Raw genomic sequence first — 25268 nt, forward strand, 5'->3', positions numbered from 1 at the left:
CACCCAGTTGGGTTTTTTGGAGAATTTTAATATATGTGTAATCAAAACAGTGTAACTGTTACCATTTCTTAACATCTTAGGGCAGAAAAATACGTAGTTTACAAACACTAGTTCCCAAGCTCACACGCATGTTTTGTTGGATTCCTTCTTCCTCAGACAAGATGTTTTCTGCATAAACACCTGTAATACAAGAGCATAGATAAGTTAACCATTCAACACTAAGTGTTAACACATTGTTGATGTAAGGGATATCATCAGAAAAACCTTTGCTCACCACCAGTCAATCTGCCGGTAATTCCAGCAATTTTTGGTTAGTTTCATCATATGATATCTTTAGGTAAACTGATACATTTCTAGCAGAAGCAAAACCTTTATCCCTTTGTTATACATTGCCATCAGCAAAACTGTAGTGCAGGAGACAGCTGCTCTTATACATTTACTGTCCATATTTTAGTCTACTTAAGTATTTTTTTGCCTAGAACTTCATTAATTACACTTTTAGAGCTAAGAAGATACAGAAATAGCAACACAGCCAACAAGAATGTTCTCAATTAGGTAATCTTTCTGAGACTATAGCCAAAAAACATTATGTTAAAACTAACAGCACACCAAATATTAAACTCGCCCAGAAGAATCTCATGCTCTTGCTATCTCACTGCCTTCCACAGGACTTGTGGAGAGCTGTAATATCAATTGGTAGACATTAGTAACAATTAGCACATGGCAGCAGAGACCTGCAAGCTATACCTAAACACAGAGCTACCAGGAAATAAATACCAGGCTTTAAATTTTGAAGGAGAGAAACAAAGCAGATGGATTCAAGCTATTAAGTATGAACTGACAAAATACGCCTCTCGAGTTTCTGGCAGCCTATAAAACTCATTCATTCTCAACTTAGATTGCCACCTGGTATGAAGCTCTGCATGGTCCAGTGAAATTCATCACTTACCTTCACATTAGGGCCATCTTCAAACAGCGACCTGCTTCCTGTTCCAATTGCGTCACATTTATCTGGAAAGACCAGCTCTGCAGAGAAAGTGAAACAGATGGACGTGAAGCTATGTTAGATATTACAAGAGCACTTTTCACAGAGAGCAAGTATAAAAAGTTGCCCGATTAGTTCTAGAAGACAAATTTCTAGAACTCAAACTCTGCATGCATGTAGCTGTATTTCAGACAAATAAGGAGGTTATCGTCAGTTCTCGCATCTGACGGCACTTCCTATTCAGGGTTATCATCATCAACAGCCAACAACCTTTGTATTTGATTACTTAAAACACAGCAATTGTTTCATCCTGAACCAACAGTTGTGCATTTTCCCCTTTGTTTATAAAAGACGTCAGCTCTGTTAACTGAATGGTACATAAAATTAGTGTTAATTAGTTTTTATTTAACTTGCTTTATGATGTAATTGTTACAGGTTATTTTTGACTAACAGTCCTGTATTTAACTGCTTTATATCATTAGCATGTAAGTAAAGGTCTGGAACTTTCTTAACAACTTTGCGCACCTTAGTACAAAAACTTTAACTTCCTCTTCACTTCAAGACATCCTTCTGCTGTGGGAATAAAAGCAAAAGAAGCATTACTACAATACTCTTCAGCAGTAATTTTAGAAAATTATAAAGTAGCTTTATCGGGGGGGGGGGGGGGGGGGGGGGGTGGAACCCAACCAAAAACCCCACCAAAACCAGAACCTCACTACCAACAGTCTGCTTGTAATTCCACCAGTTTGTGTCAATATTATGAATCACCAAAATATTTTTATCACTCAGCTTTTAACAGTAAACAATCCCCTCTAAGCTGTTGTCACCCAGGAAACTTAGAAATCTCCCTTATCCAGCTTGCCAGACTGCATTTACCCTAAGGGCAATTTTTAAATTAAAATTCGAAACACCACCAATTCTAAGGTTGCAACATTCATGGCACAGAAAGGGTCTGGCACACTGAACCACCAAAAAAAAAAAAAAAGAGACACGTTTATCCAAAAATAGCACCATAAAATAAAAATCCATAGAAGGCATATGGATGCCAAGCGCTAACCACACAAGCGTTACCTCCACAGCCCTTACAGAGCTCTGAGCTTGGCAGGACTCTGCCCCAGCAGTACGTGACTGCTGTGAGCAACAAGGGACTCGCCTGAAAGCAGCAAGGAAGCTTATGAGGAGAAAGTAACCGAACGTGCATAGGCTTTACCCTCCCAAGCCTTTCACTGCAAGCTCCACGAGCTCACCGAAGGCAGCACCACCCCGACTGGGCCTCAGGCAGCGAACAGCAGCAATACCTGGCGTTACCTCACACAAAAAGCAAGCTCTCAGGCCTCCCAACCCGACCGAGCCCCTTTTAACTTACCGGGGAGCCGTTTCAGCAGCCCCAGCGCAGTTCCAGCCCCGCTCCTTGGGTCCCGGCGGCCGGGATCGCCCGGTACCGGTGCCCGGCTCCATGGCCGGCCTGCGGGGACAAGGGCAGTCAGGCGACACCTGCTCCAAGGCCGCACCCCCCCGCCCGCGGAACTCCGGCCTCACGTCACCAACAGCGCCCCCCCCCCCCCCCCGCCGCTGCCTCCAATAGTCGGGTCCAGCCCGAGCGGCCCTGGGGACGGGGAGGCGCGGCGGACGCCACCGCTGCCGGGCAGGGAGGAGCGGGGGGGTGGAGGCCCTCATCTCAGCTCCCCGGCGGAAAGGCCCCCTCTAAAAGAGAAAGGCGGCTCACTCCGCAAGCCGGGCCTCCGCGTCCTCCCTGCCCGCCTTCCACGACGGCCTACCGGCCCCGGCGCCGCAGACCCCACCTTACCGGCGCCAGGCACGCAGGACGAAAGGGCGCGAATGCCTCCGGCGGCCGCTTATAAAGGTTTGGGACGTACCACCCCGCGGCGAGGGGAGCGGACCGTGCCACTGCTCCAGAAAGGCGGGGGTGGGGGGAGGCGTCCATTTCCTGCAGCGCTGTGCGGGAGGGAGGTGGACGTCGGGGCTTCCCTCAGCCTCGCTAGGCCGGTATAACCCTAATTTTAGGCACTCCTCTACTCCGTGGAAAGCAAGAAAGGGGGTTCATTAAGACTAGGCTGGGACAGGCTACACCGCGAAGCAGGGACCCTCATCTTGCCCCCAGGAAGGCACAAGGCCCACTTGGGACAGCCAAGGGAGCACCTGCAGGCCCTTCACCAAGAAGTGCAGCACTGTCCTTTGTTAGGAATGTTCCAGCAAAACTGGATAGGTCAGGGTGATTTCAGACCACTTTTATTTGGAACAGAACAGCTGTTTAAATAAAACTTCCATTATTTTCACATTATAATGTCATCTTGAACTGAAAATGAGGGGGGTTTTGCTTTCCTGTTCCCTGTTTGGTAAACACATGGGCCATCATCTTAAAAAAACCAACCAAACAAAAAAAAACCAAAACCAAACCTAACTTTCAAGTCTCACCATCAATGCCACACGTTCAGAGTCTGCCTAAGGACAGCTGCAGGCACAGAGCCCATAACCCCCACAACAATTTCTTTTGCACAATGTAACAGTTGCCTGAATCATTTACCCAAAAAATACCTTTTTAAAACAGCAAAAATTTTCTAGGAGGAGTAGTGTGGTCCTATAATGGGTCACCTAAAATTCAGAACCATTTTTTCCTCCACAGCATAGATTCTTCAGCAAAAGCCAAAGCCAAACTTCCTGCCATTTTCAGTGTAAGTTCATTGTAGTAAAAATACATAGGTTGCACGTCTCAGTATCAGAACATCAACTTCTGCATCAAATTCCTTGAAGGTGATAATATCTGGGAGTTCAGTGAAAGATCAAGAACACATTTGCTAAGAGCACAACAGATGACCACAAAGAGAAGGGGCCTTACAACAAAATTCACTCTGCAATCTCTCTCTAGGTCAAGTAGATTTAAGTTAACAATGGTGAGGAAAAAGCATTCACTAAAGATTCAGTGCTCATTTTTAATTATCAAAACCCAGCAGTTCATGTTCAGGTAACTAAGTTAGACCAAAGCTAGAATTCCTGATACCAACAAACGCATTGCTTTTTGATGGTGTACAGAGAAGCCTTGAAAAACCAGGCAAACACTCAATTACGAAAAAACCTCTCTATATGGCCCTTCAACAGTAAACCTCTATTTTTCTTGCAGCTAAGCTACCATAGTCTCATAAACACACATAAGCCTCCCCCCCAAACCATAAACATGACAGACCCAGCTAACGTGGAGGCATTTCTAAGGCGTGTTTATGACTACCTGGAAGACACAAGCGGTGTTAATGGCTCCTCTTCCTCGAACACAAGCCTTTGCCTAAATCGCTTTTCTTGATTTCACACACCCATTAGTTTAGATCTTTTGTATCAGTTGAAGAAATTCTCTATTCCCATTCTGCCCTTCATACCAGTTAGTCTGTCCTTCACCAGGCTCAAGTTATGAGTATTTACATGGAAACGCAGTGGTTATCAGCAACATTAACAGTAGAGCACAACCAGTTGCTGAGCTTAAAAACTTGTAAGGGTTCACAACAATGCAGAAGCCTGTCTTAGGCCAGGTGCATGATTCATATCTACCACCTCCTTTCAGGAAAAGGAAAGGTCATCATGGATTCAAAGCAGTAACACAACACAAAGGTTTACTGGCAAAAAGACACTGGTTAAATAAATTTTATCAGGATCTTCAGAAGTGGGGTATGGTATGGGTATGATTCTATTTGAAAGCTTTGAAAGGGATATTAATGAAAGCACATGTTAAAATGAATTATTACAGTGATCAGACATTGCAGTCATTTACTCTCAACAGTACTTTTATGAGACAGTTATATATTCAATAATTAAATATAAAATCAAGGATGAGTGTCACAAAACAAGGAAATAATAAGGCTTGAAGCCCAGTCAGTCCCCAGATATTACCTTTCCAGTCACTGTACCTTTCATTTTTACCTTTAATTTTACATGCTGCTGTTCTTACACATTATAAAGCAATAAGAAAAGTTAATTGCAGATTCCTTGCTTTTGTGAAGCCTCAAACCTACTTCAACTTAGTACAAAAATAGGGGGGAAAAAAAAAAACCAAAAACCACATTTGTTTGTTAAAAAGCAGAAAGGGGAAGAGATATTCATAGACATTTTGGACTGACAACCTAGGAAATAGGGACAATGCAAACAGATTTTCAGACTATCAAAATGTAGCAGACAATGTTTTTGCTACCTGTTCTGTTTACCAGAATGTGATGTGCTAGCATTATTCCTTATTTAGAATTATTGGCAATCAAAATAAATGCCATAGGCAACAAGAAAAAATTGCAGTTGCACACTGATCAAACCTTTTTCCTACCTAGAGAGGGTATGCGGGTAAAAAAGCTGAACATAACAAGTCAACCATGTGCACATCCACATGTACTATACAATACGAACATTCAAAAATATTGACATGAGACAGTGATCCTATAGTTTTCCTTTTCTCTTTCAGTTACATATATATATATATAGTTAAAACAGCACATAGGAAAACACCACTATAGCTTTCACCATGGCCAACAGGATGATTCTCACAAATATAAAAAAGTATGCTTTTGAATTGTTAGATTTCTTCAAAACATAATACAGAGGAAATGAAAGAAATAGAATTTCTCATCATGTAACCCAAAAAAAATAAAATTAAACCCTTGGGAATTTACAGAATTCTCAAACATCCAACTTTGCAGTCCTGAACATCTCAATCCCTACTACAGCAGAACATAGTATCGCCAAAATAAATGAACCGAACTCCTTGAGAGCAGTGATGCTACTTGGATACTATGTGAAACTTCACTGTACTAAAACGTTTAACTTGGATTTACATTCAGTATTTTGGAGGAAGGGAATGCGATACTCCCTTCATGCTTTATCCTCGCTGGCTGCCTACCCAGGAAGCATTATTGTTATTACTTCAAGAGGAAAGGAAAGGTGCTGGTAAGAGCCAGAAGGGCAAGGCAATGATGTTGATTATGAAATGCCCTGTTCTTTGGATGAACTGTGTATTTTGTTAAAAGGCTCCATGTTAAAAATACTAAGAACGAAAAGGTTTTGTTAAAAATACAGAGCACTTCTGCCTCTTAAGTTCAAAGCTTGGGGAAAGTGTTTTGCTAGAATTAACTACAGGTTTGCTGTAATAAACATATATGACAATGCCCTACGTAACACAGGGCCAACCACAGACTCCAGACAAACGTGATTGCTTTAGGTTTCAAGTGGTATACGCATCTCCTTTTGTATAAAAGGAACAGAGACACTTCTGGAACCTTCACTGCAGAGTCTTTGCCAGTGTCCAGCTTTGGGGCAAAGGAAATCTTGCCACACTGCAGAGTCACAATCTTGAGGATCAGAATGTAAAAACAATCATGATTCAGTGTCTGATCCAGAACTACTTTCTCGGCTGATTTCAATTTGTAGAGATGGTAAATTATCCAATCGACTCTTTTTTTGCCGAGACTGTTCTTTTTCCTTAATGAGAGCACCCCAAACCCGCTGGAGCTCTGAATCATCTTCCTCTGGAGATGCCACAGAGTTTTCAGGTTTATCTGAAGTCTTTTCTTGTGTCTTCGGAGCAGACCCTAATCGGGTCCATAAATTACCTAATCAGATGAAAAACAAACGTTTAAAAAAAAAAAAAAAAAGAGACAAGACTAAGAGGAATTCTGGAGGAAGTCTGAGGAACCTAGTCTTAAATTCTCTGCATCTCTTTTGAAGTCCTCATACTCCTCCCACCTTAATGTTTGGCATGGAACTTACTACGCTTTGAAGCAGTAGTTGAAATTAAAATATGGGAATTTCACTGTTTCCCGTTTGCAGAGAATGCCACACACAAGTCTGAAGTGACACTGCATTCATTACACTTGTTTTAGTGCCCTGTTTTGACCAGTTTTAAAGTAGCCCTCTACTTTTAAGGCATACCTATATAATGTTCATAAAAATACTCAGCTCAACCTACCTACATGTATTTAGATTTCAAAGCTCTGAACAAACATTTGCTAATTCATCTTCAATTTCACTCAACTGAACATCCTTCACGATTTTCTGCTCAAATTTCTCTTATATTCTAAAATCAAAGGAATTGCAGTATTACGTTTTCTCCGCAAAACTAACCTGATTTTTTCTCTCTGGTATCAGAGTAGAGGCCTTTTACATCTTGTTTAGGGATTCCTAACCGGCTGTGTACATCTGATATAGGTTCTCGACGAGGAGCAGAGGTACTACTTGGAGGTTTAATTTCTGGAGAATGTGGTCTTTTTCCCAGTCTTTGCCGCACATCTAGGGATATTTTCAGTGATTAAAATGACAAAAATCATGTTGCATTTACTCTAGTTTTGCCAGCTAATTTTATGCTTGTTCACAATTTGTACAACTTGACACTAGACACATTCTGTTTTTATCTTTTCTGTAGTCTTTTCGTTTAAGTCTTTCAAACTCAGATTTCAGTCCTGGCAATGTCTGCAATACAATTTATCCAGATTTCATTTTTCTTTTTTTTGGCAATATATTTGGCATTTAATGTTTTCAGGTTGAGCTCTGTCCAGAAGATCGAAAAAGTAAGTTATTCCATGGCTTGCTGCGTTTCTGTTTTAGCAGCACAGTGAGTATGTATCCAGCATGAGGTATAATCATACAAAAATTGGTAGCCTTGAACAATTCTTTTCACGTAACAGATACCTTGCCTTACAATTCTAATACTGCTTGATATTTTGCAGAATAAAATGAAAACCAGAATATAAGGATCCTAAATATATTGATACTTAACCTATGATACGAGTCTTACATTCTGAAGTTTGTCTGGTTTAGGTAGATATTCCTGGTCTTACAGAAGGTCGAAACAAAAACATAAAGGCAAAGGAAGTTATAGGATTTATGTGCCAACTTGTCAGAGCCCCAAAATGTGCAGGAAGGATAAAATATACTAACATAACTTCTGCATTACATTGATAGAAAAGGGTATCTTTCACTTATCAGTCAGACAATCTTCTGGATACGTATGTCAGAAGTAGCTGAAATTACATATACCTGAGTAAAAAAGCAACAGTCAATTAAGCCCAAAAATAAACCCTGCCAATTGAAAAATACATCCATCTTCATGTAATACATGTTCTTTCACGTAAAGTAGCTAGCGTTTCATGTTTCATTTTGTACATGAGCTCCCCCACATGCTCTGTTTCTCAAGTCATACAGAATCTCTGCCTCAAGGAGTGAGCAAATCAAAAAGGACAAAGTGGGGGGAAATAGAAACAGGCAAGTAAATTGGATAAAAATAAACGTCACTCTTTCACTCAAATGTACTTCATTTTTCCCCAAAGCAATCCCCAACTCGGTCTCTTAGTGAGGAAAAATTAACTGTATGGATGCAGAAACTGCTGCTGAACAGAATTCCCTCAGGTTTGTTAGCTGCAGTGGAGCACAGATGCGAAATGAATATATCCATTTTCATAAGCCAGCTGCAATTCTGCACAATATAAGAGTTTAAAATTACCTGATTTTACAGTGCTGTTTGGCTGACGTGGCCCAGTATTATTCTGACGTTTTTCTTCTAACAGTAGTCTTACATCTGCGACTTTCTCTGAAGATCCTTTACTGCCAATCCGATTTTTGATGTTACTGGTTGCTATGCTATCTGCTCGCATGGAATTCCTTCAAAAAAATAATAATAGATTTAACATCCCTAAAATAAAATGTAATCTAGTATAGTTCTTAAGTCTTCTTGTATGTAAAATTACACAATAGAAAACAGTAATATCAGGATTTCTCTACTGAGAAACAGAGGTAAAAACATTACTTAGAAGAGCATGTGTTCCAGTCAGAATCCTAAGTTTAGCAATAATCACATGAATACCTCAGTATCCATTTCAAGGCAGGTATCGAGTTTGTCTCCTTAAGGCTGTGCCTCTGGGTCAAAATTAAGAGCAGATAAGCAACCTTAAAATTGCTGGAAGACTTGACATTATAATGAAGTATAATCACACTATCACACTGCTGAAGGGACATGTGTTAAAGTTATTTTAATAATCTGTAACATATGTGATTTTGGTTAATATGTCCGTAACGAACGTAAATTCCTTTTTGTCATTAACACTTAAGGGTTATTCTTCTTTCTGAGAAAAGAGGGAAGGGTAAAGGGAAAAGAGAAAGATGAGTTATTTCTCTCTGGCCTAGCTATGAAATGCAAGAAGTTAATTGTGCTTGCTTGCATACATTTCTAACGATTCCACTTTCAGCTTTACTATTATCATTAAGCAGGGTTACAGAAATCTGCAAAGGAAGCTATATTTTAAAAACATTAATTGTAACTGAAAGCCTGTATCAGTGTTTTCTGTATTTTGTCTTTCTTTTTAAAATATCCACTACAAAATTATGTTAAGAATTTTAAAAGTAGCTTCAAAAGTTTGTCTTTAAGCTTTGACAGCTCTGTCACTAATTAAAATTTAGAATGTCTTTTCACTGATACTTTTAAAGAGTAAGAAACTTTTACCTAATATTTTTCAGTTGTGATTCCACCTCATCTGCATACATTGTCATTTTCATGCTCTTTTTGGGAGAGGGTGTTGATATCATTTTCAGTTCAAGATCATAGTCCATTTCATCAGAATCAGATGCACTAGCACTCGATCGTCTTGCTGCACTGCGGTCTCGGGACTGTTTGAAAGCTTGCAGTTCATCACGGTACTCTACCACAACTCTGTCGTCTTCATCCATATCCTGATCTTCTTCTTCCTCTTCTTCCTCCTCAATAGGCTCCTCAGGAACATTTACTAAGCCTGTAGCAAAACAACTGATTCTGATAAACTGAAGTTTATAATTCATATAAGGTACCTTAAAACCAAAGCAAAAAGAAAAAAAATCACTGTAATGATCCACTTACAAATGAATCTTTGTAGTTCTCTAAGGCTAAAGAGAGAGAATATTTTGTAAAATATTTTAAGTGGAATCTGTATTACAGAATATCCTAAGTGGAAGAAAATCGCCACAGGAGAAAAAAATCCATGGTGTTCACTATCTCAGAAGCCTGCTCAAGCAGAAAGCTGGATTGAATATATAAAGTACAACTGCCTGTTGTAGTAGATGCAGTTCATACTTCCTGAACTAAGCATAACAATTCCTATGATCTTGCAGGGCTTAATGTGACAACTGCTGGCTCTGCAATAATCCTTTCAAGTCCTGTAAGCAGTAATGCCAAAAAGAACACATGTATCATTAGTATAAATTTATCACATATACTTATTTAAATATAAATCAACAACTTAAATTTAGTCATCAGCAGTGTGGAAGCGTCATTTCAGAAAGCGGTACATTATCAACGTGCAAAATCTTCCATGAGATTTGATACATTCATGGCTGTATTTTTAACAGGCCACTCATAGGAAACTCTGACACTGTATTTGTCTCACATCAAAGATTTTTACCCTGATTATTTTTCTAATGCACACCCCCTACCTTAGGGAGTAGATGAAAATATTCAAGCCTAATTAATATAATTTTCTAATCTTTATTGTTCTACATCTAGAGCTTGCTTTTTCATAGAACGGAAGAATTGACATAGCAAGTATGACAAATTGCCAGTAAGTTCAAAGAAGTTCTCTCTTCTTTTTGCCCTTGACGCTATAGCCCCCATGTCCTAAATTTGTAAAAGAAAAATATCACATAAAAAGCAGCAGCTATTTTGGTAAGCCAACGAGCAGTTGAAGTTTCTGCCTCAGTTGTTCCCTACAAACCTTAAAATGTGATTCCATTATAGATACATTTTTTAAAAGTACACTTCATTTTCACGCACTGCAGGGGATTACATGAGGCATTGTTTAAGGTCCTTTCCAGCCCTCCATTCCCCAGTTGTGTTCTTACAGGGTCGACATTGGCATGAATTACCTGAATGACGATGTTTATAAGGAGGAGTCAAGCCAACATCATCCCCAATAAGTGTCCTTTTCTTTATCACATCCCGATGGATTCGACGTGAATGATATCTTCGTTTCCTGAAACACCATAAAAAGAATGACATTCCTGTCACAGAAAAGGCATCATGAATTAGCCATATTCAGTCCTGCATTAAGCACATGCAATTTGCAATTATCACTCACTTTAATAGCAGACGTACATTTATGTCAAAGATCTGTTTGAATGTTTTGAATATAATGTCATGAATATAAATACTCCCCTTGCAAATTCATAGTCACATTGCAAAAACATTATTTACGCATAAGAAGCATCTACATAAACTGAATAGAAAGCAAATCCACAGATTAAAAGAGTTTTAGACTATCTTGTCCAATTACCTCCAGCTTTCCAACTCCTTTATCCAATACTCACCAAGAATTGCTAAGAATCCCCTTCATGCCTCCATAATTCGGATTGCCGTATTTCATGTAATACTGGCTTCGCCTTGCAGCTCCCAGCTCTTTTTTGTCATCTGAAAAAACATAAATTAAAGGACTATTTCCCTCTTAGAATCTATCTTACCATACTAGCATAAAAATAAATAACCATCCAGTCACAGACATAGAGAGTGGAAGACTGACTGTCTTACAGATCAGCATTACTTCAATCTCCTTCATGAAGGATACAGTTTTGCTGACACCTCTGAAATTTCTCCTACCACCACAGTTTTATTTGTGTCTAGAAACTTAATTCTAGGGAGACTGAGTTTCTACACGTCAGCTTAACAGAGCATTACATCCCACTGTAACTGCTGGAGGCTATACCTTAGGCTATACCTTATTCATGACCTTTCTTTTCTTTATGGATGTGTCGCTTCCCACACAGCCCAGAAATTATATGGGTTGTCATTTTACTCACAAATATCATTTAATATCTCAACTGTATTTAGCAATAATTTCCACTAATACCTCATCAGCGTCTCAAATTATTTTCATATTTGTAAAATGTGAAATTTACCTCGGTGGAGAAGGGCATCATAAAACCTATTCTATGGCATTGGGAAGAATGCCCTGAGCCCAAAATAAAATTTTTACATACAATAATTTTCAAACAACTTGAACTGGATTTACTTCACACATTAAATGTGGATTTACTGCAAAATCTTAATAACCTAATGATTAGGAAAAAACCTAACAATTTTGCAAATAAAAATTAGGTACTTCAAGTCATTAATTAGTCAACACATAAAACTACGACGAGTGATTAATTCACTATGCTGGTTAAGCTGTTCAATTACCTTTAGTAGCAAATCTCATGAAGAGCTTGTTTCCTTTAGCCAGTTTATTGGCAGGGCGAAGATCATTACGCAGAAGAGAATCCTCTTCTACCTGGGAGAGGGCATCCAACTTTGGGAGGCAAAAAAGGTATTTTGGACTCAGAAACAAAATTACTGTTGAATGAAATTGTATTGCTTACAGAGAAGCAATCAACTGATTATTAAGAAAGTTACTTTTCAAATTACGTTCAAATGAACTCTGCTTTTTTTTCTTGACAAACTAATGTGAATTTTTAAAGTAATTTGCCCTAAAGATTTAATATATTTCCTTCTCTTCCTTCATAACAGTATCTCAGATTATTAAATCCAATAATTTTCAAATGACACTATACTACTGACTGAAATGCAGAAAATAAATAGCACAACTTGGACACTGAAAAACAACTTTGATTTTTTTTTTTTTGCTTGTTTCATATCTAAATGGTTTTACTAACAGGTTCTCATGCTCTCACACAATGACTAAAAGGCTTTTTTTTTTCATTTATATCTGCTTTATAGAAACTAAAATTCAGACTTCCATGATGTATGAGTATTCACTGAGCCATTCCTAAAGAAAACACTAATCACACCTATTATATATTCGGCCAGTGAAGATTAAATTACTTACAAAACATCAATGCATATGCTGATTCCCACACATATCTATGGACAGCCTAAATCCTATTTGTCTCTTTAAGCACTGCCTTCACTGCTGAAAGGCTGTTGCCTTCCGTTATTGTTCTTTCATTGCCTCCTCTCAGCAGAAAAGAGCAGCCAGTCTAGCTCTTACATCCTGGATGCCCCACCACTCCTCAAAACCTACTTTCACAAAACACTCTTACATGCTATTCTCACCAACAGCGTATCTGCACTTCCTCTCATTTCCCCATCTACTCTACTTTGATAATTAAATTGTGAATTGCAAATATATATGGTTAAAACTATAAAGTTATGAAGACTTTACACCAGAGTAAAACTTCCCGCATAGTGTTTTTATTTTCCTTCTGTACTGACCTCAACATCACTTGGATTGTCATCCTCAACCTCGCCTTCTTCTGTCTCATCATCAGAACTTTCCTCCTGTTTTTCTAAGAAGGAAAATAATTGGAAAAAAAAATAACCTCCATTTTAGTGTGTCAGTCATATTTGATTATTATTATCTACATTTGCTGAAATCAAACTGAAGGTGTTATCCTTTCTTCTGCGCAGCCTAGAGAATAATCAAAACAGTAAACGTCTACAGGAATTTGAAGCACGCATGAGCACAGAATAACATTAACTAGACAGCCTCTGTGCAGATGTCCTAGTTTCAGCTGGAATAGAGTTAACTGTCTTCCTAGTAGCTGGTACGGTGCTATGTTTTGAGTTCAGTATGAGAAGAATGTTGATAACACCGATGTTTTCAGTTGCTGCTAGTAGTGTTTAGACTAATGTCAAGGATTTTTCAGCTTCTCATGCCCAGCCAGCGAGAAAGCTGGAGGGGCACAAGAAGTTGGCACAGGACACAGCCAGGGCACCTGACCCAAACTGGCCAACAGGGTATTCCATACCATGTGACGTCCCATCTAGTATAGGAACTGGTAAGTGGGGGGCGGGGAATCGCCGCTCGGGGACTAGCTGGGTGCCGGTCGGCGGGTGGTGAGCAATTGCACTGCGCATTATTTGTACATTCCAATCCTTTCATTATTGCTGTTGTCATTTTATTAGTGTCATCATTATCATTACTCGTTTCTTCTTTTCTGTTCTATTAAACTGTTCTTATCTCAACCCGTGGGTTTTGCTTCTTTTTCCCGATTTTCTCCCCCATCCCACTGGGTGGGGGGGAGTGAGTGAACGGCTGCGTGGTGCTTAGCTGCTGGCTGGGGTTAAACCACGACAGCAGATAACTGCCTGCGGCAGCACTCATGGAGTGTTAATTCTGTGAAAGCAAATGAAACTGCACAGCATTTCAGGGTATGACAGAGATCAGCAAGGCCAAGACTGTGAAAGGCATATAAAAGCCTATTTCCTTCAGCCTCTCTTTAAAATGCTTCAAGTACCTACAAAGTATCCAATACTAACAATGTAAAACAGGTTATTATTCAAAAGCTTAGAAGTTTCTGAGAGAGAGCAGGAGGAAAAAAAAGAAACCTTAGTGACTTAATTTCAAAGTGAAATAATTAACAGAAGAGTGCACACTTCCAGAACTACTAGAATTGTGAGATGCTTGCATAGATTTTTCAGAGTTCTTTGTAGCTTAGAGTAAGAAAATTGATATTGGAATTTTTTTTTCAAACAGTCCTTAGGAAAAAAAAAGGAAACAAAAAAGTAGTGAATATGGACAGCTATCAACATATACCAATATCATTTGCAAAGATCTCAAAGTACTTCATAGACATAAGACTAAAAATAACCCCCTCTTTTATATTTCAGAGTTCCTTATCTTAATCTCATCCAACAATAGACTTGAAAACTTAAGAGAGCAGTAGCTGTTCAAAAGATCCTGGAAATATACCCAAGTTCAAAGAAAAGAGTAAAGCACCATTAACCAACTGAAACTAAAGAGAGAATTTAGGTAAACAAACGAGCCAAATTCAAACCTGAATAATTAAGTTCCAGCAGGGACAGCATTCAAGCAGTTTTTTCCCCCAAAAATAGTAAGCTTCTCACAGTAAAGACTAGTCTCTTGCTTCCCTAGATGCCTAAACAGCCCTCAAATTCCTATCTAAAAAAGGAATGCAACTATGCCAGATCACTCTAGTGTATCTGTATGCATCTCACACCTCAGGATGTAATTGAACAGTTTGTACTTTATCTAATAACCCACTTTTCCAGATGAACAGGAGTAATTTAGATGACAGTTTTTGAGATGTGGTGTAACGATGATGTAACCTGTAATTTGTAACCAACAAGATTAAATATATCTATTTATGCTCCATTTAAACAAGACCACCACTAATCTCCAAAAACTTCACAACAAGTCTTACTTGAAGCATTATCAACATTTTCCCAAAAATTAAAGTTGCACAGATGGTTGAGGAACCATTGCATTGCAGAGAAAAGCAACAAGAAAAGGGGTTGAGTTAGAAGTATCCACAAGTTTGAGAAAGCCCTAAACCCCAAACCTTCTAGAAAGGCTTTTGTTAGCACTGCAAATATCTAATAGAGAGATTGGCTATTTGCATTTTGTTCATATAGCATGTTTAAGCAAAACCTATAGAAGAGTTAATAAATACAACATCTCTGTTTTGTACGTTGTACAGTACTTTGAACCACAGCAATTTATCACACCAGCCTAACAGCCAAACAGTCCTAAGGTAGCAAAAGCCTGATTTTTAATTTACACCCATAAAAGTAAAATAAATTTACAATTAAGGCATTCAGGTACCAGATTTATCACAACATTAAGATGTACTTTTGCTGTTTTGCCCTTTTATAATTCAGCCTTCAGTGTGGTGCCTTCTTGAAAGTATAATGGTGAAATTTAGAGATGATATACAGTGGTGAAGTGATATGTCATCACATCAGTGTGAACAATAAAGGACAGTGGTGTATCAAGGAAGGAATCAACTGTGTTATTTCAAAAATAGGATGTTTTCTTACACCTGCTTTTTCCTCACTTAGAATCCATCCTTCTAGTGCCTTTGTATGCACATCACAGAGACTTATTTCCGTGCAACATGTACTACTATAAATATCCTATCTGAATATGACCCTGCATCTAACATGTTCAGTATCGACCGAATTACTGCTTTTGGTCTAGCTCCAACCCACCTTTTAAGAAGCAGCTTCTTCAAAAGGTTTCCAAGATGAAAGCCTTTTTTAAAGTGGCAGAATACATTTACCTGAAACTATATGATAGAAGCTCCTTCAGTAATTTAGATTAAGCAGTACCCAAGCACAAGTTTAAAGTTTCATTGATTTAACTAGATGATGTCTGTATATGCATATCTCAATCTACCTTTCTTGGTTTTTTCAGCTGTCTTCTCTTCATTGTTTTCTCTGCTTTTTGTTTTCTCCTGATCAGGCAAGGAACTCATATTTATTAGAGCCCGTGTTGCTGTTACTTCATCAAGCCAGACCACATTACCTATGACATATATAAACACATACAAAAACAAAATGCAGTTTGTATAATCAAGCAGTCACATACACTGCCTTACTGGAGGGAAATTACTAACATAAGTTCAGAAATGCTCTTACGTAGTGACACGACAAAAAAGTAATCGGATATACCTCTTGCAGGGAAGGTCATATTCTTTAACATATTTGCTAAGCTGGAAGATGCACAGCTTTCATCACGTTACAAAAAACACACACAACAACTGATCAAAACCAAAATCACTGAAATGCACAACCATACATATTAGACACTGTTTCCTGAGCACAGCAAATTAGGATACTGAATCAGGGTCAGTGTATTTCATGAATGTGTTAGCACTCAAATGCAATTAAGGGGGCACAGGAGAAGAAAAAAGCCTTGATTTTTTTTCCCCTTTGGCAATTTAACAGAACCTTGGACTTTATTGTGGAATTCTGTTAATTTTTCCAAAAAGCAGGAAAATAGGGGAAAACAGGAGAGACTGCTCAAGCACTTTGCACAGATTATCGTGTACACAGGTTAACAATATAATTCAGTGTACGCCTCGTACGTGGCTTAAGTATCAGCAAATGGTACTAAAATATAACTTATTAGGCCAATTAAAAGCATTTCATAGATGTTGGAATTCAAAGAGCTAAAACTGCTTAGAAACAGGTTTTGAACAAAAGCTTTCTGCACGGATGCATTCAGTGCAACTACAGCAACAAATGTCATTTACTGCTCTGCCATTAAGCAGAGTGTATTGATATCAAGAAAACTATACAGCGTCCCAAAATAAAAGATTCTCTCCCAGATTACTTGAACAGACAACATTTACAAGGTGAAGAACACCCAGGTACTAACTTCAATGACTGGCTTATAACTTTTCATATATGGATGCCTACCTGCTCTTCACATCTCCAAATTTTCAAAGTCTTTATCATTTTATGTTCATCAGTTTGAAACACAGAACACTGTCTAAATTCATGTTTGCACTAAGACTCCTTGAGACGTAATTCAGTTGGGAACGTTAAAATTTTTTTGCCCTGCTGTGATGTAAATCTGTGCTGAAAAGACAATGCTTTTTCTTTGTATTTTCACCAAGTGTAGTTGGCATGCTAACTCAGACACAGCATGAAAATTGATCACTAAAAAATATGTGTTTTAACCATAACTGGGTGAAGTATTGTTACAACTCTGAAGCCTCTGTTTTTGCACTGCAGGTTCACTCTGGTTCCACGCTATATTTACTCACGTAACATTTAAGAAAAAGGATAATCAGACAGAAAAAGGATAATCAGTCTTCAAAATGCAGCCTCAGATACAGAGTTAAGCTGTGCACTTGCTAGGTTATGCATCACCACAGGTTCATCTAGCAGCTCCTTACTGCAATTGTCCAGCCAGGGTTCATTGTGTTTCAAATTTTCTGTCGGCTTGTGGCAGTATATCAAGCTGTCATACACAGTGACTTCAAGGTTACCAATATTTTGTAGTACACCATATCTTTTGTCTTGCAGTGGAACATAATTCCTTCAGGGTCATTCCAGGGAACCACACTACTAATTCTCAGGTCTTAGCCGTGTTTGTCAATAAAACTGTTTCCAGCAATCCCAATCCAACTGGAAAACCTGCACTGGCTTCTACTTCTTTGTATATGATTTCATTACAGGACTTCTAGCCACATGACAACCCGAGAGGCTTCCAGTTCCATGATCCAGCACCCAACTATAGCAAACAGCTCTTGTACAGTCTTTAATGTCACTGAAGAAAGCATAACTGTCAACAACCTTCTATCTTTCTGGCAATCTCACTGCATGCTTACTCCCCGAAACAGACCTTGCAATGTGAATTTACATTCTTTTTCCAATCTATGTAAATCACATTCAACTGCTACCTTCTTCCACCCACTAATTTCTCCTTGAGAATGCACTAAACAAATAAGGTAACAAGTCTGCTCCTTCATAGCACAAAACCATACCAACCTGTCTAACTGCACACAGCTCAATAATCTTCTCTCAGAACGTCATCTTTTGTGACGCTCACAAGCAGGTATACTATTCATGTCAAGATGTAAGCCGCACAAAATTTTAGACCTTTTTTTCCCCCACTTAGAGACCTGCAAGTTATTCTATGCTATCTCTTTCCAATAATAAATACTCAACCAGCTAGTGGGTTTGATTTTCACCATATGCTGTTAATTCTTTCCTTCTAAATCTCTTTTGACTAAAGCAAATGACAGGGAAACTGAGACACACAAAGATCAGTGACTTTGAAAGCCACTAAGACATCTGAAGTACAGCTATGACCAATATTAAAAAAACCAGTAAGAATTACAGACAAAAGACTCCATTTACTTACATGATGTATCATCCAACCACTCAATATGAGCAGGAGGATACTCTTTGAAATAGGCAAAGATGTCCTGTGTACTCATCTCATCCACCCCACAAATGTAAATTGTGTCCAGTCTCACTTTAGGAATTGCTATAAAGAGGAAGAAATACAAAACTGGTACTTATTTCTACAGAGCAAGCTTTTATATTAGTAACATACAGGTTTATAAAGCAAACATTTTAAATAAACTAAAGGGAAGCTAATTAAAGCAATGTATGATGTACATCATTCTAAACCACTGTAACTTGAATTATTATTCCACATGCAAAACTTTAATAAACTGAGAATTAAAAAGAGGTAATTTTACAAGCATTGGTAGATGCAGTACTGCATGGCAATCAAACTGCTTTAAAAACTTTTTTTTTTTTTAAATGCTGCCAAAGTACTACCATTAAGTACTAAAGAGCCAGAATACTAATGAGGCCTGTGACCAGGACACGTGTACAACGCGCTTCCACTTGAATCATCTGATGGAGAGCCGTTATAGGCCGTGGCTTAGTGGGTCCAAGCTGCCAGTTGGAAAAAAAGCCTTGAGAACTAACTGAATGCCAAAAGCGCCAATCTGTTGCGCGCACATCTTCCAGCTGATCTGCTTATATTCCAACATGCCCAGCTTGCTATCTAAGAGCACATGCGCAAGCAGTCCTGCTTCACTGTGCATGCAGCACAGAATCTGATCTCACTGTGCATGGCACACAGAGTCCTCCACTCATACGCAAAAAATGCTCAAGGTCTGGTCGTTTCAAAGAAACTAGAGATGTTTAAAGCAGCACCAATCCAGAAGATGAATCTTGGATACATAGCACTAGATGACGCTGCCAGACAGCAAATAACGTACACAAAAAATGTTTCCTTCTTTCCTGGGTTGGTAAAACAAGGAGTGAAATGATAACTGTCAAGTAGTTTAAAAAATAATGAAATTAAAATTAAAACGTGGAAAAAAAACCCAAAGTGATTTATTTTGGTAATGATCTGGGAAAACCTCTGGGGATGCAGGAAATATTACAGGATAAAGCAAGTAAAGGAACTGTGAGAAAGTAAACCAAGGAATCTTTTCTTCTTGACTGTTGGATAAACTTGTACCTTTCTTCATCATGTCCCGATCCAATGCCACATTCCTTTGGGCAAGATTCACTTCAGCTCGAAAATGAAAGCGTTTTGCTCTTTGTTCCTTTTTCTCAATTGCTTCCTGCAAAATGCAAAACAATGCAGTCAAAACAGGAATCAGAGCAGCATTCCCAATAAGTTGCACTGAAGGACCAGATATTTAAAATAAAACCTACCAGACAGCAACAATCTATATTAATAATTATATTAATTCTGAAGAGACCTGTAAGTTTCAGAATGTAGAAATAATTCACCAATTATGTGCCACATAATAATTTTAACATAGGTGCAGCAACATAATGGGAATAAAGATGCATGGAAAACAAGGTATCTTGGACAATGCTCAGACTCCATGATGGAACAGTGACATTTTTTCCTTCCTAACAAACGTACAGAGGCTGTGCTCAAAAAAACCTCTCTTAAAACAAGCATTTCCACCACATGGAAAATGCGTCTTCTAGGATTACAGAGATTTTCCCATATCTGTTTTTTAAATAAATACAAAAATGTAAACTTGTCTCTCTGAGCATGAATTTAACAACACTAGCTGCAGTGCTGACTACAGAGGTCTTAGACTGGCAATTCAACCTGCTCACAAGTTACTTAAAAGCAACAGCTTATGTGGATCTTGTGCAGTTTTTGAAACTGACTGACAAGCTCCTTATTCTACACAATTTATTAGGAAGCAGTATAGATTCTTGGATCTTACTAACCAAAGTCAAATCTGGAACACAAACTGTGATTAAGCAAAAACTGCCACCAATGATATCCAAATAAACATGGGCTTTTTACTAGGTTTTAATGATTGCCAAAACACCTTTGGCCACATTTCTTAAAGTTTTTCAGAGTTGCATCACTAAAAAACATAACAAAAGATGACAGATTTCCCCTGACTAGGGGAACTTCAAATTCTTTACCAAATTACAAACTACATGAGCTAGATACTGAAGCCAAAAAAGCTGATTTTCAGTCTTCATCTGGAACCCTTTTTGTACTCTTTGATAAGCACAATCTTCAGAGCTTCACTAATGCAAAATGGGAATACATGATTTGTTAACACGCTGTTGTGGTGGGAATTCATATTTGTTAGAACGTGTAAAATTGTATCTGTCCTATAAAGCATATGACTAAATGTTTTTTCTCCACTACCAAATGCTAGATATAGGCCTCATTTGTACAATATGAAACAACAGACAATTTGGTATTAAATGTACAGAGATGAGCTGTAGGATTAAGTTTCTGAAGGTCCACAGAATAATGTATCTTTAAGTTATTTAAATGCAACAGCTGTTCACATTCTTCAGTCTATGTCTTAAATAATTAAACAATGCAATGCCCTTGGAAGATACAAGGCAATGAAACTAGATTTTCCTGCCAAGCACTTGTTCTTCCTTCTGTCACTCACCTAAGAAGAAATAACTCAGCTGACTTGTCTCAAAGGGCTTTGTTTTGCAACATCGAGTGGCACCACGGTGTCCTGGCTTTGGCTGGGATAGAGTTAATTTTCTTCCTAGTAGCTGCTATAATGTTGTGTTTTAGATTTAGTATGAGAATAATGTTGATAACACACTGATGTTTTTAGTTGTTGTTAAGTAGTGTTTATACTAAGTCAAGGATTTTTCAACTTCTCATGCCCAGCCAGCAAGAAGGCTGGAAGGGCACAAGAAGCTGGGAGGGGACACAGCTGGGACCGCTGACCCAAACTGGCCAAAGGAATATTCCATACCACATGATGTAATGTCCAGTATATAAACTGGGAGGAGTTGGCTGGGAGGGGCAGATCACTGTTCAGGGACTGGCTGAGCATCGGTCAGCAGGTGGTGAGCAACTGCATTGTGCATCACTTGTCTTTCTTGGGTTATATGTCACTCTTTTTGTTATCTTCCTTGTCATTACAATTTTTTTTTTTTTAAGTTCAATTACTAAACTGCTCTTATCTCCACCACCAAGTTTTACTTGTTTTCCATTCTCCTCCCCATCCCACCAGGGTGGGGGGGAGAAGCAAGTGAGCCACTGCATGGTAGTTACTTGCCTCCTGGGGTTAAACCATGACACAAGGCGATTTCAATAGAAACATTTTCAGGTTTTGGCACACAAATTTTTGTAACTTAAAAATTATAATTCTTACAATTTACACGAGATATCCTGTCCGGATGCAGGCCACAGCCAACAAAAGGAGAATTCCCTAGTTGTTGAAAAATGCCAGCTATCTGAACATGAAGCTAAGCTTCTGTGCATATCGGGGAAGAAATAAATAAAACAGTTCCTCCTTTCCAGTAGCAATAATTAGAATATGTTGAAGAACCACAGCACAAAAATTACCTTGGAGGTTACATCTATTCCAGTAATGAAACTTCCAGCTTTGTTTTCATATCGCCTACTAGTGTCCTGAAACAAAGCAAAATGGTGGTGAAATCTCAATGAACACTGAAAACAACATACTTGCTATGCTGAAAAAAAATCTGGCCATTTCTATGAGAAATGCATCCTCTTTTCCTTGATCCTTACTGCAAACTACATCCCTTGAAAGACAGGTACACAAGCAGGAACTCTCACTGATGTCAGTGAAAGTAATAGCATATGAACTGAACCAAACTTCCTTTACTGTAAGGATTCCTTCTTCTGGCAAAATTCAGTTTCTGTGTCTGCTGCTGCTATGGTTTTTACTTACTCTCTCTCAGCAATACAGAGAAAGTCATCAGGCACCGTTCCTACCTGAAATTTCCACAATTTTGGTTTGGGGTATAATTTCCTTGTAAAACATGAAGAGATTTAACAGTTATACCTGACTCCTGAAGCGTCGATTTGCAACCTTTAGTCTCAAAAGTCAGAATACCAAGCCATATCCACAATTAAACAAACAACTTTTACTCCTATTCCTATCAATATTTCAAATCCAACCTCCAAATACCAGCAAGATGAAGCATTACTGTTTTGATACAACCCTACTGATAAAAGGGTAAAAATGGAGAATGATGTGGAAAAAAATTTACAAGTTTCATTTCCATCAGTCAGGACTGCAGAATTCACAAGACAGCACTAAACCACACAGACCCTGGACCAATGACCCAATTCTGTCCCTTCCATGGTTTGCATATGCAAAAATGGCACATCTTCATTCTGGCAACCTCAGGACCATCACGTGGCAAAAGTTTGGAGCTGCAAGAACATGTCTTGTTTTCTCTAGGGATGAATGTGTTGTTTACACTTATGCTGCAGTAATTATTTTGGCTAAAGGACTTTTTCTAGAAAGTAGGGCAGGCTCAGTTTAGAAATACCAAAGTACAGACAATCTAACTGCCTTTCTTAGTAAGACCGTCAAAGTTTCTTTAAAGCTGCCAAATGTATAGAGTTATTAAAAAAGAAAAGCACAATAAGCATTATTTTTTAAGACACCCACACACACACACTATCTAAGGTTGACTCAGAGAGCACAAGGAAGCACAGTAGGGTGCTGTCTCTTAGGCCATGTATTTGGTAGAAGCTCAAGCATGTTGCTAAATCAGCTAATTAGAGATTAGTTTCTGAAGTAATTTCCACACAAGTTTTGAGAGCAAAAGACTACTTAGGAGGTTAGAAGAACTCTGATGCATTTTTATGTATTAACCCTGATCCTACTAAAACCTGTACAGGAACAATTAACAAAAACGAAAAAGGGAAAAAAAAAAATAAACAGGAAACCCTCAAAACCCACTCATCAGAGCCCACATTCCCAGTGCCTCCAACTCAGCTCTCCCACGGTCACCCCCCTGCTCCCTACTCCAGGTATTCCCTGTGTTCCCTCCTTTTACGCTCTCCCACCCACAGCCTTTCTCTACAGTCCGGCACTACACCCCAAATCCTCTTCTCCACCACCTCTTTCATTCCCTTCGTTCCCAAGCACATCCTGGCCGCTTCCTCCCACACTCCCCTCATACACCCCTGAGCCCCCTCATGCCCCCACTCCCCGCCACCCTCACCCCATCGCCTCCCCGCACGCACCCCACGTCGCCCCTTTTCCCACGCATGCACCCCCAAATGCCCTTACAGATCCCCGCAGACCCCCACCCTGCCCCCTCTCAGGAGCTGCTCCCTCCTTCGTCCCCCCTGCCCGTGACCTCACCGCACGCTCCTCACCGGAATGAGCTCCCGGAGCGAGCGCCTCACAGGGATGGTCTCCAGCTCGCCCTCTTCCACTTCCATAGGCTCAGGCTCCGGGCCGCGAGGCTCCGCCGTTGTCGCCGTTGCCTCCGCCTTCACCGAGATCCGCAGGCCCCGCACGGCCGCCATGGCTCCGCCAGGCCCGCCCTCCGCCCGGCAAACGAGACGGGCACCGCCGCGGCACAGAGCGCCGCCGCCCAGAACCACCACCGAGACGTCAGGGCGGATAGAGCGCCACCCGAAGCTCGAGCCGGTCGGGGGCCGACAGGCTCGGACGCACAGCGCGGCCATAGAGACACGGGGAGAGCGCGGCGCCACCGGTCCTCCAGGGCTACGGAGAGCGAGTGGGCTGCCCCGCCATCTTCCTCAGGCACCCCCCCAAGCCCGCCGCGGGGCTCGGTGCCGCGCCACGGGGGAAAAATACCCGGTGTGCCTAGAAATACAGGACCGGGGGCGGGGGGGTTATAAGGTCCAGACCTTGTTATAGCAGGCTCTGCTTCCCACAATGATTTTCATAAAAGTGATCTGAATTCTTAAAATGTTGTGGGTTGTTTTTTTTCCCCCCATACCATAGGAAGATCCCTCCGGAATTTTACATCTCTGTTAAAATAAAGCAAATGTTCAGCTTAAAGTTCTCTGCAGTGAGCCTGTATCCTGTTGTTCTCGGGCTCAGTTATTCTCTTTGTCAATTCCCATGAGACAAGTTCTTCATTCCCCTAATTACACTCATCAGCTCTATCCCCCTCGCACACAATGGACCAGGACCGTGTTCTAGCTGAGAGCTTGCTCCTGCCTCGGCATCGTTATTTCCCCATCCGTGGCGTAACACCACAACTGACGGGCTCCACAGCCGCACCTCATCATTATCACCGTGAATTATCACCACCCTTTCTGTCACACCCAGCCAATTTCATTAAGAATTCCTAATATTTCTCCAGCTGCAGGACCCTTCCACTCTGCTCAGGCTGCTCCGTTCCTCAGCTCTGCACATTTTTCAAACCAAAACCCTCCAGCCCATCCTCTGCGATGTGTCACCTTCCCTCCGAATTGACGGGACTTCCCAGCAAAATTCAGCAGCAAATTTTCACTTTATCATGAAAAAATTTTGCAGCTGGCAACATAAAGGCTCCTCTCCTTACACATAATCCAGCAGGACTAATAGATCTTCTTGCTACCCATCACACACTCCAAGCGTATTTATTTTTAACGGTCTCTGTGCAGAGCTCTACACAATTAGCTAATGTCACCTGCATTCATCAAAAGTCCTATATTTGGTGCTGACATCACGTAGCCAGCACCTGGCAGGAACCTCTGACACAGGTGACACTTCCAAGCCAGGTGTGAACGGTTATGGCAGAGGCCACACACGCATAATATGAACATCA

At 39.8% G+C, this 25268-nt stretch overlaps 1 protein-coding gene and 2 non-coding genes across 4 annotated transcripts; all 3 read right to left on the minus strand.

Annotated features, from left to right (window-relative positions):
* Positions 1 to 7: 7 nt before the first annotated feature.
* NCBP3 (nuclear cap binding subunit 3) lies at positions 8 to 24189 on the minus strand. Of its 2 annotated transcripts, XM_030027558.2 has the most exons (17): positions 23860 to 24189; positions 22066 to 22131; positions 19720 to 19825; positions 18601 to 18726; positions 16123 to 16251; positions 13197 to 13270; positions 12165 to 12273; positions 11300 to 11399; positions 10859 to 10965; positions 9468 to 9753; positions 8472 to 8629; positions 7097 to 7261; positions 2793 to 6585; positions 2352 to 2450; positions 1511 to 1558; positions 950 to 1026; positions 8 to 180 (listed from the first exon to the last, which is right to left on the minus strand). In XM_030027558.2, the coding sequence occupies exons 1-13, from the start codon at positions 24172 to 24174 to the stop codon at positions 6350 to 6352; spliced, it is 1977 nt and encodes a 658-aa protein (XP_029883418.2). In that variant the 5' UTR covers positions 24175 to 24189; the 3' UTR covers positions 8 to 180; positions 950 to 1026; positions 1511 to 1558; positions 2352 to 2450; positions 2793 to 6349. The 2 variants fall into 2 exon arrangements, with proteins under 2 accessions (XP_029883418.2, XP_029883419.2); XM_030027559.2 differs by lacking the exon at positions 1511 to 1558.
* On the minus strand, positions 253 to 326 carry LOC115347825. Its single transcript, XR_003925635.1, has one exon. It is a non-coding gene; the product is annotated as a small nucleolar RNA SNORD65 (small nucleolar RNA).
* On the minus strand, positions 1171 to 1245 carry LOC115347820. The gene has a single exon (XR_003925630.1). It is a non-coding gene; the product is annotated as a small nucleolar RNA SNORD49 (small nucleolar RNA).
* Positions 24190 to 25268: the final 1079 nt, after the last annotated feature.

Source organism: Aquila chrysaetos, chromosome 10 (genome assembly GCF_900496995.4).
Source record: "Aquila chrysaetos chrysaetos chromosome 10, bAquChr1.4, whole genome shotgun sequence".
In the NCBI taxonomy this organism is placed as follows: Eukaryota; Metazoa; Chordata; class Aves; order Accipitriformes; family Accipitridae; genus Aquila; species Aquila chrysaetos.